Below are 14,913 nucleotides of genomic sequence, written 5' to 3'. Positions count from 1 at the left end.
GTCTTTTTTAATAAATTTGCTGTCAAGATGGGGTGCTAAATGTACATTAACAAGAAATTAAATGGAACTTTTTTTAATTTTAGCAAATGGCTGCAATGACATAAAATGACAATTAACTGTATGTCAGTATACAAATATCTGTATGTCAGGGCCAGGCAGAGATAAGACACGCACACAATAAAAAGGCCAATACAAAAGGAAATAAACACTAAGAATGTTGAGGCAGTCTAGGTCAAAAACATTGCAGCGGCAGGACAGTTTAGGAAGGCAAAGCAAAATCGTGGTCAAATATACAAAAATAGTCATGCTCTCAAGATAAATGCTTTCTAAAGATGGACAGAACCAATCTAATACTCGGCAACTAGTGAATAAAGTGCAGGGGCATATATAGTAAGGTGAAAAGGTGAAATCAATACTCTTGTTATGTGCTCAGTATTATGGTACAGTATTGTTTGCCATATTTTAGCAAAAATTACAAAAAAAATAATTTAGGGGTTACATATATACACACACCCTCAGCCTAATAACTTGTCTGCCTATGATTTTTTACACTTTGATTTTTAATAAATTAGCACACGTTTTTATTTTGTCATTGTAGCTTGTTTTGTGTAAAATATTGTGACAAAAATATACTGAACGTTTTTGTATAATAAATCTGTGGAGAAGATAAACAACTTTCTGATTTGATTGTGGATTTGAAAAAAATTATAATAAAAGTTAAATAAAATGAAAATAAATAAAAAGAACTGGGACTGACAAAATAAAATATTATGGTACATTTAAGAACCAATTTAGTATTTAATGTTTTACTGTTAATGTTTTTAATCTTCTTCTTCTCTGCATTATAATTTAAGTGCACAGTGAGGAGAGACTCTCAGAAGGTCCAGATGCTGACTATTAAATTCAGGAAGTGACATCAGTGTGGTAAGACAACTGATAACACTGCTGTCTTCAGGCCAACACTTAAGGTTAAGCTGCAGATGAGAGCAGTTAATAAAGCCTTGACTTCTTATCTTAACTAAATGAACGATGAATAAAGCTGCACAGTACGCTGTTTTCTTCTCACTGATCACAGGTAAGATCTACATCAATGTCAGTCAGTCATTTATGTTAAAAAGTAACAATTTTGAAAATGTCTAGACAAAAGACTAGAAAAGTTACAATTATTAATTTACAGTGTGATATTGATTACAGTGGGAGTTCTGGGACTGACAGTGGAGCAACAAGAACTCTCCTGGACAAAACAACAGTACAAAACTGTTTACTTAAACTGTAAAGTGACTGATCTAGCCAGCAATAACTACGTCCACTGGTACCAACAGAAAGATGGAGAAGCTCTGAAAAGAATTCTGTACGTTAATAAACAAGCCACAAGCACTGTGCATGATCCCAACCATCCTGAAGCAAAAGACTTCTCTGTGACTCTAGAGAAGGGTGATAATTACGTTCTGAAGGTGGGCTCAGTGAAGTTCACCCATGCTGGAGTTTATTACTGCGCTGTCTGGACGAGCAGCCACAGTGAGAAAAACTGCTCACATCCTGTACAATAACTACTGTAACTCTGCCAGTGTTCAACCTAAAAGTTTCACAGCACAATCACACATTTAAATCTTTAATAACTATATCTACAGTTGCAAGAAAAAGTATGTGAACCCTTTGGGATTATACTGCATAATTTCTGCATAAATTGGTCATTCAATGTGTTCTGATCTTAATCAAGTCACAACAATAGACAAACACAGTCTGCTTAAACTAATACCATACAAAAAAATATGTTTGCATGGTTTTATTGAACACAGCATGTTAATATTCACAGTGATGGTGGAAAAAGTATGTGAACCCCTAGGCTAAAGACTTTTCTAAGAGCTAATTGGAGCCAGGAGTTAGACAACCTGGAGTCCAATCAGTGTGATGAGATTGGATGTGTTGGTTAAAGCTGCCCTACCCTATAAAACCAGTTTTGAGTTTGCTGTTCTTAAGAAGCATTGCTTAATGTGAATCATGCCTCGCACAAAAGAGCTCTCAGAAGACCTACAATCAATAATCGTTGACTTACATGAAGCTGAAGGGTTACAAAAGTATGAGGTGAGGAAGAATCCTAGAGTCTCTGGCACATGCTAACATTTTTGTTAAATACACCTTCTGGAGAGTCCTGTTTACATTTATGGCATTTAACTGATGTTTTTTATGAAGAGTGACCTACAAGGTTATTCCTATCATACAGGTGGGTCAATGTAGTGTTAGGACTACAGACCAGGTATTGAACACCAGTCTCCCAGATGATGCAGTAGCTCATTGGCGTTACCCTTTGTGCTGCGTCCACTACGTGTATTCCATCTTATTTGACATCAAAAACTATTGTGATGCTATATTTATGATACTATGTACATTAATGTCACCCACCGCTAAAGAGAACCAACACATTAAAAGTTCACAGTTGGTGTATTCTATTATATCGAATTTAACATCTTTTCTTGTATTTTCTTCATTGTTAACCATTAATAACTATCACAGAGTGAAGAGACCATCTGAGGAGGAGAACCAGATGCTGACTGTAACCCAGGAAATGACATCACAGACTCATAACTGATAACACTGCTGCGTTCACGCAAACAGGGTGGAGGTGGTTGAGGTGCAGGTGAGAGCATTTCATGAAGAAATCACTTTTTCTCAACTGAATGAAAGATGAATATAGCTGTGTACGCTGTTCTTTTCTCACTGACTGCAGGTAAGGAGCATTTCAGTGTCAGTAAAATATTATGGATGGAAAAATTAACATTACAATTGTATCAGAATAGTTTATTTACAGTGTAATATTTAATGTTGATTACAGTGGGAGTTCTTGGACTGACGGTGGAACAAACTCAGCTCTCCTGGACAAAACCTCTTGACAAGACAAAAGAACAGTACAAAACTGTTTACTTAAACTGTAAAGTGACTGATCTAGCCAGCAATAACTACGTCCACTGGTATCATCAGAAAGATGGAGAAGCTCTGAAAAGGATTCTGTATGTTAATAAACAAGCCACAAGCACTGTGCATGATCCCAACTATCCTGAAGCAAAAGACTTCTCTGTGACTCTAGAGAAGAGTGGTGCGGGTGATACGTATACTCTGAAATTAGGCGCAGTGAAGCTCAACCATGCTGGAGTGTATTACTGTGCCTGCTGGGTCTATGATGGCAGCCACAGTGAGATAAACTGCTCACATCCTGTACAATAACTACTGTAACTCTGAAAGTTACACAACACAATCACAAAGTTTTCTTCTCTAATCATTACATATGTACTAATTTAAATGTCTATATTTTGCTCTTTCTGATCCTATTCAGTGTTTTATAATTATGAGGTTCACATTTATCTGCAAACTTTTATCTTTTAATAAAATGACTGAAATAAAAAAAACACCAGTAGCTAGTAACTGTGCGCAGCAGTCTAACAGTCCTGAAGCATACCAAATCATTTAAATAAAACATAAAAAAATAAACCTATAATGGGTCATAATATGCATCAATAAAAAAAATACTACAAATAGGTTTCAAAACCTACAACTTTAAACTGAGCCTTATTCATAAGGAAATGATGGGTAACATTGGACACCATGGTTTGTTAATGTTTGAGCAGTGATTATTAAACTTAAACTGTTGAAAGTAGCTGTCCTGCTGTCAAATGCTTAATTAACTATTAAAAATTGTTTTGATAAAAAATATTTTCTTTTCAGCGCACAGATGAGGATCTCCAGTGTTGTATTCCTTTTGATTCCGACCTCAGTCTTCCAGCTTTAAACTGTTGTATATTTCTAAATTATGCAACAGTTAGTTCTGATCTCACAATCTGATTGGTTGAGAAGTGTTCTAATCGCGATGATAGCAGTCTGATAGCTGGAACGGTGAACAGCCAGGCTAGGCTAAGCTAATGCTAAGCTAAAGCAAATACACTAATTAAGCTACACCCATAGCTACCTTTGGCTCGTGCCTACGACCAAATCACGGCCGTGATGTTATTCGCGATAACACACTCCCTCTTGTGTTCTATTGCTTAAGTAGTCTGTGAAGATACATATTTGGTCATCTTGTCTGTTGCCCAACATATCACTCTGTGTTTTTTTATGCTTTTACTTTTAAAAGTAAAACTAAATTACAAGTTTTGCATATTATGAAAATGAGTAAAAAATCTAAAAGGGCAAAGCTTCCTAGTCCAAATTGCAAAATTATATGGCCCGACCCAAAGAATAAGGGTATTTTTTTATGTTGAGAATATGCCTTATAGTTCAGAAGCTATTGATCAAAATGTATAAGACTTTGCTATAGCACCATCATCAGGCCAATGATTGTAAGGTCTCCTTTTGCTGAAATCCACTTTTTTTTGTTCTTTGTGAAATACTATAGATATCTCTGAGTTGTATATGATGCTGCACATGAAACTGTTCCTTAACCTCTACTGTCTGTCTACAAGTCGATCAGGAAAAGCACTGTGTCTACATCAACCCATGAGTTCATGGCCTCGCCCACCTTGGCTCGGGAACGCACCCAGACAGAGCAAAAGCTGGGCTGCAGCAGAGCCAACACTGTCATCTAAAGAGCTTACTGCGTTAGCTAACTTGTGTAAATAACTATAGGTTTAACCCTTAATCAACCTTCTCCTTAACCCTTAATCAACCATAAAATCTAACCCTACATCTAACCCTAACCTTAACCCTTAATCAACCATAAAATCAAACCCTACACCTAACCCTAACCTCAACCCTTAATCAACCCTAAAATCAAACCCTACACCCAAACCTAACCTTAACCCTTAATCAACCATAAAATCTAACCCTACACCTAACCCTAACCTTAACCCTTAATCAACCATAAAATCAAACCCTACACCTAACCCTAACCTCAACCCTTAATCAAACCTAAAATCAAACCCTACACCCAACCCTAACCTTAACCCTTAATCAACCATAAAATCTAACCCTACACCTAACCCTAACCTTAACCCTTAATCAACCCTAAAATCAAACCCTACACCCAACCCTAACCTTAACCCTTAATCAACCATAAAATCTAACCCTACACCTAACCCTAACCTTAACCCTTAATCAACCATAAACTCAAACCCTACACCTAACCCTAACCTCAACCCTTAATCAACCCTAAAATCAAACCCTACACCCAACCCTAACCTTAACCCTTAATCAACCATAAAATCTAACCCTACACCTAACCCTAACCTTAACCCTTAATCAACCCTAAAATCAAACCCTACACCTAACCCTAACCTTAACCTAAACTTAAAATCTAACCCTAAACCCAATCCTAAAATATTAAGATAAGCGTTTTGATTAGAGTTGAATGTACGCTTATATTCAATAGAGAATCATTTACTTTCACCTTTTAGTTAATTTGCATTTAATAGACATGTAGTTGAATGTTAGTTGAATGTCAGTTGAGCATCAAAGAGGCCATCAAATGGACCATCCAAGTAAAGTGTTACCTAAAGAAATTAGGGCTGGGCAATATGAAACTACAGTATTTATTAATATTTTAAAAATTATATCACAACCTTTCTTTCTAAGTTTACTGTGAATGCTTTTAGTACTTAAGGAAAGGGAATGTTTATTTAAAGAGAAATTAGAACTTTATCTAGAACAGTGCAGTGTATAAAATGCTAAATAAAGAGCATTCGAATTTAGCTTTTAAATATGCCACCAGTGGGCATGGTTGTAATTTTTCCTTTAGTCTAACCTAACATGAATTTATTAAGAAAAAAATAAAGTTCACGCTAACTTTAAGAATTAATTTAATATCTGTTCTTTTATTTTAGATAATAAGGCAGAATTGTATTCATTTTAATTACTATTGCATATTGCAGAGACGGTCTGAGAAGAACCAGATGCTGACTTTAACGCAGGAAATGACATCACAGAGACAAAACTGATAACACTGCTGTGTTCACGCAAACAAAGTGGAGGTGGTTGAGGTGCAGGTGAGAGCATTTTATGAAGAAATAACTTTTTCTCAACTGAAAAAAAGATGAATATAGCTGTGTTCACTGTTCTCTTCTCACTGACTGCAGGTAAGTAGCATTTTATTGTCAGCCATTTGGATTCAGAAGTAAACATTTATAAATAAAATTGTATTAGAATGGTTTATTTACAGTGTGATATTTATTATTGATTACAGTGGGAGTTCTGGGACTGACGGTGGAACAAACTCAGCTCTCCTGGACAAAACCTCTGGGCAAGACAGTTTACATAAACTGTAAAGTGACTGGACTAGCCAGTGATGAGTACGTCCACTGGTACCATCAGAAAGATGGAGAAGCTCTGAAAAGGATTCTGTACGTTAATGAACAAGCCACGAGCACTGTGCATGATCCCAACTATCCTGAAGCAAAAGACTTCTCTGTGACTCTAGAGAAGAGTGGTGCGGGTGATTCGTATACTCTGAAATTAGGCGCAGTGAAGCTCAACCATGCTGGAGTTTATTACTGTGCCTGCTGGCACTGGGTCTCAGGCAGCCACAGCGACAAAAACTGTTCACATCCTGTACAATAACTGCCAGTGTGCAACCTAAAAGTTATGCAACAGAATCACATACATTTCATTCTCTCATCAATACCTTAAATCAGCTAGACACTGGAAATTGTGAACGTTTGAGTGAGGCCTAAAAGTGGATGTCGGGCGGATGGAAAATTTAGTCTAGTTTTGAGATGCACAGTTTCCTTGATCCACAATGTCACCTGTGTAATGTGAATACATCATAGAAGGCAGTACTGCTCAAAGTTATCAGCTCAGTGGGTGGTAATGGGTGGCAGCATCAGGCTAGAATTGTCCATATGTGAAGACAAGTGACTCTGGCAGATATGCAGGGTTTCAATTATGCATGGGATTAATTATGCATGGATTTCTGAATGATCCACAAACATGATGTTTGGCATAAAAGCAACACAGCTCATCACCCTGAACACACCATCCCCATTCTGAAACATGGTGGTGGCAGCATCATAGTTTGGGCCTGCTTTTCTTCAGCAGGGACGGATTTGGGAAGATGGTTTAAATTAATGGGAAGGTGGATGGAGACAAATACAGGAGAATTGTGGAAGAAAACCTGTTGGAGTCTGCAAAAGACCTGATACTGGGACGGAGATTTGTCTTCCAACAAGACAATGATCCAAAACATAAAGCAAAATCTAAAATGGAACGATTCACAAATAAATGTATGCAGGTGTTTGAATGGCCAAGTCAAAGTCCAGACCTGAATCCAATGGAGAATCTGTGGAAAGAGCTGAAACTGCTGCTCACAAACTGACGCTCTCCATCCAACCTCACTGAGCTCCAGCTGTTTTGGAAGAAAGAATGGGCAAAAATTTCAGTCTCTCGATGTGCAAAACTGTAATCACAGCAAAAGGTGGAGCTACAAAGTATTAATGCAAAGGGAGAGGGGATAATGATAAACCTTTCAGTTTTTTATTTCAAAAAAAAGTTAAGAATATCCAATAAATTTCATTCCACTTTACGATTGTATCTTGATACACTTGTTGTTGATTCTTCACAAAAAAAATAAAATTATATATCTTTATGTTTAAAAGCCTGAAATGTGGCAAAAGGTTGAAAAGTTCAAGGGGGCAAAATACTTTTGCAAGGCACTGTATTTCTTACCTATAAGGTTAAATATTAAATAAATGTACAGTATCCATGCCTTTAGGGATTTCACACACCCCTAAAGTGAACCATACCATTCAATGTTATTTGCCATTCCTCTCACCTTTCTGCCTCACTAATATTACTTGTCATATGGCTTACATCTTCATTAAGTTAGCACCACATGCACAAGCCGCAGCACTGTGTGTAAGTAGCTGCTATCTAGTTTTCTTAAATACACTTTATTGCCTTCAGAAAACCACACACATATACAAATTAGATTATACAAATTTACCATTCCACTTCAAATGCTGCTGCAGCCACACACAGGAGATATGTTTTAGGTGCTTTAAATATTAAGTCTGGATATTCTGAATGTTCAGGTATCCAGGTTTGGTTTAACGTGGAATTTTGGAATTTCTGCACAACATAAGCAGAAACGTATAACATACAGTAACAGTTAAATGTTGGGACACACATTAAATTCAGCAGTTTTTCATTATTTAAAAATTGTCCGCATTTTAGACTAAAACTAAAGTCATCTAAACTATGAAAAAAAACATATGGATTTATTTAGTTAACAAAAAAAGTGTTAAACGAACCAGAATATGTTTTATATTTAAGATTCTTCAAAGTATCACCTCTCGTTTAGATTAGACCGTTTTTCACATCACATTCACGGCCTGTAGCCTGTGCGTTTACCGTGTTAAAGCAAGTTATGTAGGGTGAACCGCTAGCTAATATAACCCATCCAAAAGTTATGATGAAACTGGCTCTCATCAGGACCACTCAAGGAAAGAAAGAACTGAAAGCTCCGTGCAGGTTCTAGCAGAAAACTCAAAATCCCGCCACTTTTCTCAGCCAATCACCAACTCCCACCTGTCCTTATAAGACCTCCCTCATACCTGTTCTCCCCTGCAGACGCTGACATACGTTTTCAGGCGTCGGTCGTTGCCGCGCGGCTGCATGGTGTTTCTGCCCTTTGTCGTTGCCTTGCTCTCAATTTGCCGTTCTCGCCCGTCTGCGTGGCTGCTTGTTCGTAGTTGGCTCGTTTTTTCCTGCTCGTAGGGTCCATGTTGGTTCGTATTGCTCTCTGTTCTGTCGCCGACGTTTTGGATGAATCCTTGCTGTGTTTTGCTGTTGGCGGTCCGGGTTCCTGTTTTGCTGGATCACCTGACTGTCTCGCGCTTGCCTTCGAAGCTTCGATGCTTTGTCTCGGCTCGCAGCCGTGTGCTGAATCGTGCTGGTTGTTTCGGCTCAGTGTCGATTCTGTGGCGTTCTAGCCTAGTGCTGATGCTTTTCTTAGCGATGTTCAGATAGTTGCTTGGTGTTTCTGCGTTTTCCACGGCTCTGTTAAGTTTGTACGCTTCGCTCGAGAAGTCTGGGCTGGATTGCTGTTTTTAAACCCGCTCCTGCTCGCTCCCGCTTGTTTTAGCCCCGCGACCGCGCTCCGTTTTTACTTATCTGCCGCTCCGCACGCAGTCCTGCTTTGTGTTGCTTACGTTTAGTGCTCGAAATTAACTTTGGTATTTATTGAAACAGCATTGTAGCGCTGATAGCCTGCTCCCTTCCTACTGTCCACACACACGCCCACGCCTCAGTGAAGCTGACCCCTCGTATGATCAGACACTGCATACAAAGTGCTTCGTTCGTGCAGCACCAAAACCTAATTTGATCAATAATAAATAAACTTAGCGTATTTGATTAATCCTCGTTCGTTTGTGATCTCGCTCTCGCGACGCTCTTGGGCTTTACTATTGCTAAATGTTAGTGATGTGTCGTTCGCGATCGATCTGGCTCACGAGCCGGCTCTTTGAAGTCAACTTTTGGAACCGGCTCCGCAATGGTAGCCGTTTTCTCGTTTTTATATACCTTCATATTTTACACTTTAATTTAAAAGCACTGTATTTAATATTTGTATTGTGGCACTTTTTTGTTATGGAGCTGTTTCAATACTTTTTTCGTATTGGGTGATTGTATTTATAACTGTTTACTTTGTTTTAAGTTATTCTTGTGGAAGTGGCGCTATTTTGTGATCATTTCATGATTGGTTATAATAAGTTTTGTTTATAAAGCATTGTTATGCAGCAGTTTTACTTATGACAAGTGCCTTATTAAAAAAATAAAAAAATAAAATACAAATTGTACCTTGTAACTCCTCGACCGTGTTTATTTATTGTAACACATAAAGCGATAATCTCGCTGTCCGCACTGTTTGCGACCTTGAGCGTCTGTCGAATGCTTTCTTGGACTTGCTGCCTTGCCCGCTCTGTTGATTATCTGTACTCGTTTCCGCGCTGCTGATTATCTCCGTGCCCGCTCTAATGCCTTACTGACTCGCTTTCTGCGCAGCTTATTATCTCGGGCAGTGCCCGCTCTTTTCTGTACTCGCTTTCCGCGCTGCTGATTATCTCGGGCCGTGCCCGCTCTATTGCTTTTCTGAACTCGCTTCCGCGCTGCTTATTATCTCGCAGTCCGCGTCGTTTACTATCTCGGGCCGTGCCCGCTCTAATGCTTTAATGACTCGCTGTCCGCGTTGTTTATTATCTCGGCCGTGCCCGCTTTAATGCTCTACTGACTCGCAGTCCGCGTGGTTTATTATCTCGGGCCGTGCCCGCTCTAATCCTTTAATGACTCGCAGTCCGCGTTGTTTATTATCTCGGGCCGTGCCCGCTCTAATCCTTTAATGACTCGCAGTCCGCGTGGTTTGTTATCTCGGGCCGTGCCCGCTCTAATGCTTTACTGTACTCGCAGTCCGCGTTGTTTATTATCTCGGCCGTGCCCGCTCTAATGCTTTAATGACTCGCAGTCCGCGTGGTTTATTATCTCGGGCCGTGCCCGCTCTAATGCTTTAATGACCTTCAGTCCGCGTTGTTTATTATCTCGGGCCGTGCCCGCTCTAATGCTTTACTGTACTCGCAGTCCGCGTGGTTTGTTATCTCGGGCCGTGCCCGCTCTAATGCTGTAATGACTCGCAGTCCGCGTGGTTTATTATCTCGGGCCGTGCCCGCTCCAATGCTTTAATGACACGCAGTCCGTGTGGTTTATTATCTCGGGCCTTGCCCGCTCTAATGCTTTACTGTACTCGCAGTCCGCATTGTTTATTATCTCGTGCCGTGCCCGCTCTTATGCTTTAATGAATCGCAGTCCGCCTTGTTTCTTATCTCGGGCCGTGCCCGCTCTAATGCTTTGCTGTACTCGCAGTCCGCCTTGTTTATTGTCTCAGGCCGTGCCCGCCCCGCTGCTTGATTGGACTCGGTCCGATGCTGCTTGTATAAGAAACACTCGAATGAACAGTATACTGCACAGGTTTCTCGATTACGTGATTTCGTGGACGGTACAGCCCTGCAACGTTCATTATTTGATGACTGCACTGACGCCGTATAATTCTGGTGATTTGCTGGCTCTTATTGGGTTAATTTTGTGTTGCCTGTGCTATGTTTTGTTTTTTGATTGGCATGTACCTTTCTTGCAGAATTTCAGACTTTTATGATGCCGCGTATTAAAATATTAATCAACGCCGTGGGCCACGGATGCTATTGTTTTAGAACATTTTAGTGGCCGCTCTAAATACCCACTGGACTCGTAGTCCGCGCTGCTGCGATCGCGCGCCGTGCCCGCTGTAAATACCCACTGGACTCGTAGTCCGCGCTGCTGCGATCGCGGGCCGTGCCCGTGTTCTGTCGAATTTTCCTACCCATCGATACATGCTTCCCAAAGGTACTGCGCATGCGCCGACCTACACAATTTAATTATTTCTCGAGTTTTATGTATAATTACTCGGGTTTAGGGGGGTTTATATGCATTAAACGACCTGGACGCACTATCATTGCACAAAAGTGTAAATGGAAACTAAAAATTACACTTATTATCATAAATAAATACAAAAGCAGTTTGTAATGAGCTATATTTACTATAACGTTGCCATGGTACAATGAATTATGCAATCCAAATCTAATAACGTACATCTACTGGAATATCACTGGGTACATGCCCTAAAATAGTGCTTCTTTTGTATTTTTACAGTTAAATATACATTGGGGCAGCACGGTTCGACAAGGTAGCAGAATTCGACAGAACACCCGCTCTAAATACCCACTGGACTCGTAGTCCGCGTTGCTGCGATCGCGGGCCGTGCCCGCTCTAATAACCACTGGACTCGTAGTCCGCGCTGCTGCGATCGCGGGCCGTGCCCGCTCTAAATACCCACTGGACTCGTAGTCCGCGCTGCTGCGATCGCGGGCTGTGCCCGCTCTTATATCCTCACCCATCTTGTTCGGGATGCCAGATGTCTGGCATGAGTAAGTAATTTATGTACGTTATATATATATATATATATATATATATATATATATTATATATATATATATATATATATATATATTATATTATATATATATATATATATAATGTATTTATATTTCTATTTTCTATATATATATTTAATTGCAAACAACTGGAGGCGGTTGTAAGATTTTTATACAGACGTCAAATTAATATACTGCTATATAACGTACTGTCACGTCAGCTCGCGCTCGCTTAAATAATATATCCTACTCCTTATGCTCCTAGATATCAACACGGGCCGTGCCCGCTCCTATGCTCATTAAACTCCTAGTCCGCGTTTTGCTGCGCAGCGGCCCGAGCCCGCTCTTATACCCTTTTGGACTCGTAGTCCGCGTTTTGTTGCGCAGCGGGCCGTGCCCGCTCTTATACCCTTTGCACTCGTAGTCCGCGTTTTGCTAGTACCGTCCAACAGTTGTGCCCCTCAAAGGCTTAATGTATCGGTAGTTCCGCAGTGTTTTCTCATGCTGATCAAGTCAACGTTACGCTTATCATACGCTTATAAACAAGTTCATAAAGTACCTAATAAATGTATGCTATCATTAGCGCAACTATATATAATACACACGTACCCAGCAAATAACACTTAAATCTTGAACATCTCTTTAAGCTTGTTTATAACTGTTTTCCTTACAGAATACGTGAACCAGGTAAATGATCCTCCTGTGGGTAATTATATCTTTTCATATTTTTGGGGATAGGCTCCGCCCCCGCCGTACCTATACGGCAGGATGTGCGAGGTTCCTGACGCTGCAGACCTGGGCTTCGACGGGGCTTTCGCCAAAGACTCTATATACACTATATTCACTATTACTAATTGTCATACGTGTTTATTGGGATTAAATCTTTCTTGCTGCACTTTGTCTCTAGAGTTTTCCTGCTAGAACTGAAAGCTCCGCGCAAGTTCTAGCGGAAAACTCGAAATCACGCCACTTTTCTCAGCCAATCACCAACTCCCACCTGTCCTTATAAGACCTCCCTCATACCTGTTCTCCCCTGCTTGCAGACGCTGACATACGTTTTCACCCTCCTCCTTCCCCACCGCCTCCAGTTCGGTCCTGCCCGTTGCCAGGGGATAGGCTCCGCCCCCGCCATACCTGTACGGCAGGATCTGCGAGGTTCCAGACGCTGCGGACCTGGGCTTCGACGGGGCTTTCGCTAAAGACTATATACACTATATTCACTATTACTAATTGTCATACGCGTTTATTGGGATTAAATCCTTCTTGCTGCACTTTGTCTCTAGAGTTTTCCTGCTAGAACAAGAGTTACCTCTGTTGTACAGAATAAGTTCATCAGAATTACCAGCCTCAGAAACCACAAGTTAACAGCACCCCAGATAAGAGCACCTTATGGTTGGTTTAACACTTTTAAATTTCTCCATGATTTCTTATGTGTTCCTAGTCTGGATGACTTCAGTATTAATTTACAATGTAGGGAAAAATGTATGAAACACTGAATGAGAAGGTGTGTCCTTTGGAGTGGTACTGTATACTACATACCCCACACACAATTCTCACAGTTCAGTGCAGTGTTTTTTTTTAACTGTTATGCAGAAACTGTAACGAACTGTTGCTGACTGGATGATTGATGGAAGTTATAATATCTTGTGCTGTTCCACCAGGTTTTACTGTAGGACCAATAAAACTGATGATAAAACTGTTGTCCTAAAAATGAAGGACAGAAGTGTAGCTTACCTACAGGTTCTAATGGGTAAAACACTAAACACAGTCAACATTAATGTAAAGAAATTTACAGATAAAAACTTTATAGATTTTAAGTTTTTTTTATATAGTGTACTACCTTGGGATGCTTCAAGTACCTGACCTAGTTGTTAGGTGTCAGATCTCCACGTTTGGGTTATAGGTTGCTGATCAGATCATAAATGGCCACAGCCACAGCTGTTGGAGCTCCATGTGTTGATTATATGTTACTGATTGGATCATAAATGTCCATATTAACCGAGCTGTTAGGTTCCGGATCTCCATGTTTGGATTAATTGTTGATGATCGGATCATAAACGGCCAAAGCAGCCTAGCTGTTTCAGATCTCAATGTTTGGGTTAATTGTTGATGATCGGATCAAAAACAGACACAGCCACTCAGCTGTTAGGTTTCAGATCTCCATGTTTGGGTTATAGGTTGCTGATTGGACTGTAAACGGCCACAGCCACTTAGCTTTTAGGTGTAGGATCTCCATTTTTGGGTAAAAAGTTGCTGGTCGGATTATAAATAGACATAGCAACCTAGTTGTTCAGTTTCATATCTCCATGGATTATAGGTTGTTGATTAGATCATAAGCAACCACAGCAACCTAGTTGTTAGATGTCAGATCTCCATGTTTGGATTATAAGTTATTGATCAGATCATAAACAGCCACAGCAACTTAGCAACTTAGCCACAGTGACTTCAGATCTCCATGTTTTTGTTGAAGTTGTAGACTGGATCATAAACGGGCATTGTAACCTAGTTGTTGAGTGTTGGATCTTCATGTTTGGGTTATAGGTTGCTGCTTGGATCATAAACGGCCACAGCAATTTAGCTTTAGGTGTCCTCATTAAAACCCAAGGTAAAGAAAGTGTCCCAACACTGTAATGATGCGTTTTTTGTTCACATTTCCCAGCAGCATTTAGAATGCATATTGCATAGAGTGTAGATAAGGCTTGAGGGTGAATTGATATCTCTCATCAGTATACGCCACCACTTCAAGTAATTAACCTCAATGTGGGGGCATATAAAAAGGCTTTGATAACAGCCTGCCAGCCATGGCAACACCTAGTGGTAAAATTATGATAAAAACTATTCAAATAATTTACTTGCTTTGCACACTCAACACTAACTAACACATAAACAGAACACAGCCTGAGCTCCTGCATGTCTACAGAGGTCAGTTCAGGTCTTTTTGTGCTTGAGTTATACACTGTGCACCAGTGGGTGGTGG

At 40.0% G+C, this 14,913-nt stretch overlaps 1 pseudogene and 1 gene segment (V, D, J or C); both read left to right on the top strand.

Annotated features, from left to right (window-relative positions):
* Window positions 1–979: 979 nt before the first annotated feature.
* LOC111194236 (T cell receptor gamma variable 3-like) lies at window positions 980–1,550 on the top strand. The segment is given in 2 exon segments: window positions 980–1,075; window positions 1,195–1,550. Coding segments are annotated over 2 exon segments (402 nt in total).
* A 1,052-nt stretch (window positions 1,551–2,602) lies between these two features.
* LOC103022687 (uncharacterized) overlaps window positions 2,603–14,913 on the top strand; it is a 28,960-nt pseudogene continuing 16,649 nt past the window's right edge.

The sequence above is a fragment of the Astyanax mexicanus genome, chromosome 8 (genome assembly GCF_023375975.1).
Source record: "Astyanax mexicanus isolate ESR-SI-001 chromosome 8, AstMex3_surface, whole genome shotgun sequence".
NCBI lineage: Eukaryota > Metazoa > Chordata > Actinopteri > Characiformes > Acestrorhamphidae > Astyanax > Astyanax mexicanus.
Note: the sequence above shows the minus strand (reverse complement) of the source record. Positions and strands in the feature narration are given on the sequence as shown.